Source organism: Montipora capricornis, chromosome 2 (genome assembly GCF_036669925.1).
Source record: "Montipora capricornis isolate CH-2021 chromosome 2, ASM3666992v2, whole genome shotgun sequence".
In the NCBI taxonomy this organism is placed as follows: Eukaryota; Metazoa; Cnidaria; class Anthozoa; order Scleractinia; family Acroporidae; genus Montipora; species Montipora capricornis.
In genome coordinates this window covers 9,242,257-9,244,756 of record NC_090884.1, presented here as the reverse complement: position 1 = coordinate 9,244,756, position 2,500 = coordinate 9,242,257, and the positions used below count along the sequence as shown (strand labels likewise).

Here is a 2,500-nt window from a genome sequence, read left to right as displayed (position 1 = left end):
GAGTGTTGTTTAAAAAAAAACGCAAATTACCGAGCCGTGTCTCAACATTGTTTTGGGGAGGGGAGGGGAGGGGCCGTAATAATTGGATTTGCTACTCCGAAAATTTTTTTTTCTTAGAAATTGACATGGAAGTTAAAATGTCCCGACAATTTTGCCCAGGATTCTTGCATCCGCCTTTAGTTTGTAACGCTTCTCTCTGTATTCTACGTCAAACGCATCCTAGTCGGTTATCAACTTTCTCTTCCTCCTTAAGTTTTCTTTAGACGAAGTTTAATAAATCGGAGCATTTTCGCATCGCCGAAGTGTGAAAAAGTTAGATGTTGTCAGAATTTAGGAGCCGGTTGCTAAAAGCCTGGTTCGCACTAATCGTTCAGTGGTTAAGAGGTATCGAAACATATAGGTTTCCATGGTATTTAAGCCTGGTTGGGCTAACCACGCTTCGAGCAACCCGGGCCAGCACTTCAAAGACGTAAGAGTTGGGTTGACATTCACTCACTATAGATGGTTTTCACCTGACGTCACAGCAGCCATGTTGGTGTACAGAACAAGAGAGGAAAAAGTCTGTTGGGAATTTGACTCTATTATAATGCAAAACATGTGCCATAATTTGCTATTGTTTTGTACACAAACATGGCCGTCTCATCACGTGATTGAAAACCATCTATAGATCACGTCATTAAAGTGCCTATTACCTCAACACAGTTTTTAGCCTGCGTAGCAAGCGTTTCCGTTGGCCACAGGAGAGAAATTTCCGATATTTTGACCGAGCAAAAAATGGGGCGGTAACGCTTGCTACGCAGGTTACACAGTTTTTCACTTTATTTATTCTCCGAAATCGTCCAAATACATTGTGTTCTTTTTAGAACCATTGGATTGAAAATTCACTTTTTTATTTGCTTTGAAAGACGGAAAAAGTGGTTATACTTTGATTCGTAACCGAGCAATGAAGGCCAATGGGTTTAATACCGGGTTGACATCATAGACTGCTTTGCATTTTGCTGGTTCTTTGAAAAACAGTGATGCAAATTAATTTGTGACGTCAACCCGGTACTGATCCCATTCCCTGTTATTGCTCGGTTACGGATCAAAGTAGGACCACTTTTTCCATCTTTCAAAGCAAACAAAAAATTTGAATTTTCAATCCAAAGGTTCTAAAAACAAAACAATGTATTTGGACGATTTCGGAGAATATATAAAGTTGAAGTGATGGGCACTTAGATAATCTGATCGATTGAATATTGTTCTCCCGAATTTACTTGTTTTTTGAAAAATAGCCTCCTATTCTTACCGCGCCAAAACACCTACGGCCTCTAGTACACAGTCCACCGCTTTCCCATTGAAGTTTTGCTCAATAGCTGTACGAGCCTGGTTAAGGTAAGTCTCTCCAAGTCCTATTTCAAAAAGAAATGACTTTACTCAACCAACTTGAATTCCTCTTCGTCTAACTGGGTAATAGTGGCCACTTCTTCACTAACCCCAATTCTCTTCTTGCTGCGCTTCCACTATGGCGGGCTTTCAACGAAAGTTCGTCGAAAACCACTCTCAACGAGCGTTAATCAAAAAACGCCAGCTCTGCAGGCTATCAAAATGGTAATAAGGTCTCCGACAAGGCTCTGGCCTGCGACAACACAGACGGAAGCCGAAAAGTGGCGAGCTCAAGCCCAGTATACTCTTTTGGATAGGGAGTGTGATTTACTTATTGATTCACTTTCGCGTTTGCTGGAGGAGTAATCGGGCGAATCCATCTAGCTCGTTTATAGCCTCACTTGCATAATCCCATGGCAACAGCGGTTACCATTAAGATAAAGGAAGTTTTGTTTGCCACAAACCTTTTAGTGCTGGAACGTAATCGTGCTGCATTTCTAGAATCAGCTTGTACTCTTTGATGGCTTCTCCGTGGACGCTCAACAACTGTTTAATGGCAGCCAACCTTGAAAATAAACCCACGAATTAAATTACGATTACAGCGTAGAATTTATTGTAGTTAACTGTCAAGGAATCTAATTTACTACATTTGAGCATTTGCCCTGGTTAGAAGAAAGAAAAATACCTTACTTGGTTTGATTGCTGCAATGCTGCTATCTAAGCTTGTGGTGTTTTCACAAACAAAAGCAAAAAAAACCCAAAACACCTGACATTTATTTTTGTTCCTGGAAATTCCGCGGTTGGTTCGTTAAAAATGACTAAGCTGAACTATAAAACGGACTGAGTCCCCGTATCTCCGGATTATCAATCGTAGACACCTGTTCTTTAACTCTGTCAGTGTGAGACGTTAAAGAGACCACAGAACTTGATCTTTGTAAAGAATTGGGCAAAAGCTTGTAGTGTATGAGGCCACCTGAGCAAAAAAAGCTGCGAGGCAATCGGACTGTAGTTTTCCTGGTGATGTTCTGGACTGTTCTCTCCAGAGAAACGTGGCCGGCCGGCCTGGCGGCAACATCTCACAAAGGCTTATGGTGTATGACGAGACCGCTTAAGGGCGGTGCCTACTAATTAAAGA

General features: G+C 41.5%; 1 protein-coding gene across 2 annotated transcripts in view; it reads right to left on the bottom strand.

Moving 5' to 3' along the window:
• LOC138038736 (tetratricopeptide repeat protein 37-like) overlaps positions 1–2,500 on the bottom strand; it is a 60,919-nt gene that overhangs the window by 25,538 nt on the left and 32,881 nt on the right. For both annotated transcript variants that reach the window (XM_068884774.1, XM_068884775.1), the window contains exons 24-25: positions 1,830–1,930; positions 1,289–1,391 (exon numbers count right to left, since the gene is read on the bottom strand). In XM_068884774.1, the coding sequence (XP_068740875.1) occupies positions 1,289–1,391; positions 1,830–1,930 (204 nt within the window). The remainder of the gene's footprint in view (positions 1–1,288; positions 1,392–1,829; positions 1,931–2,500) is intronic.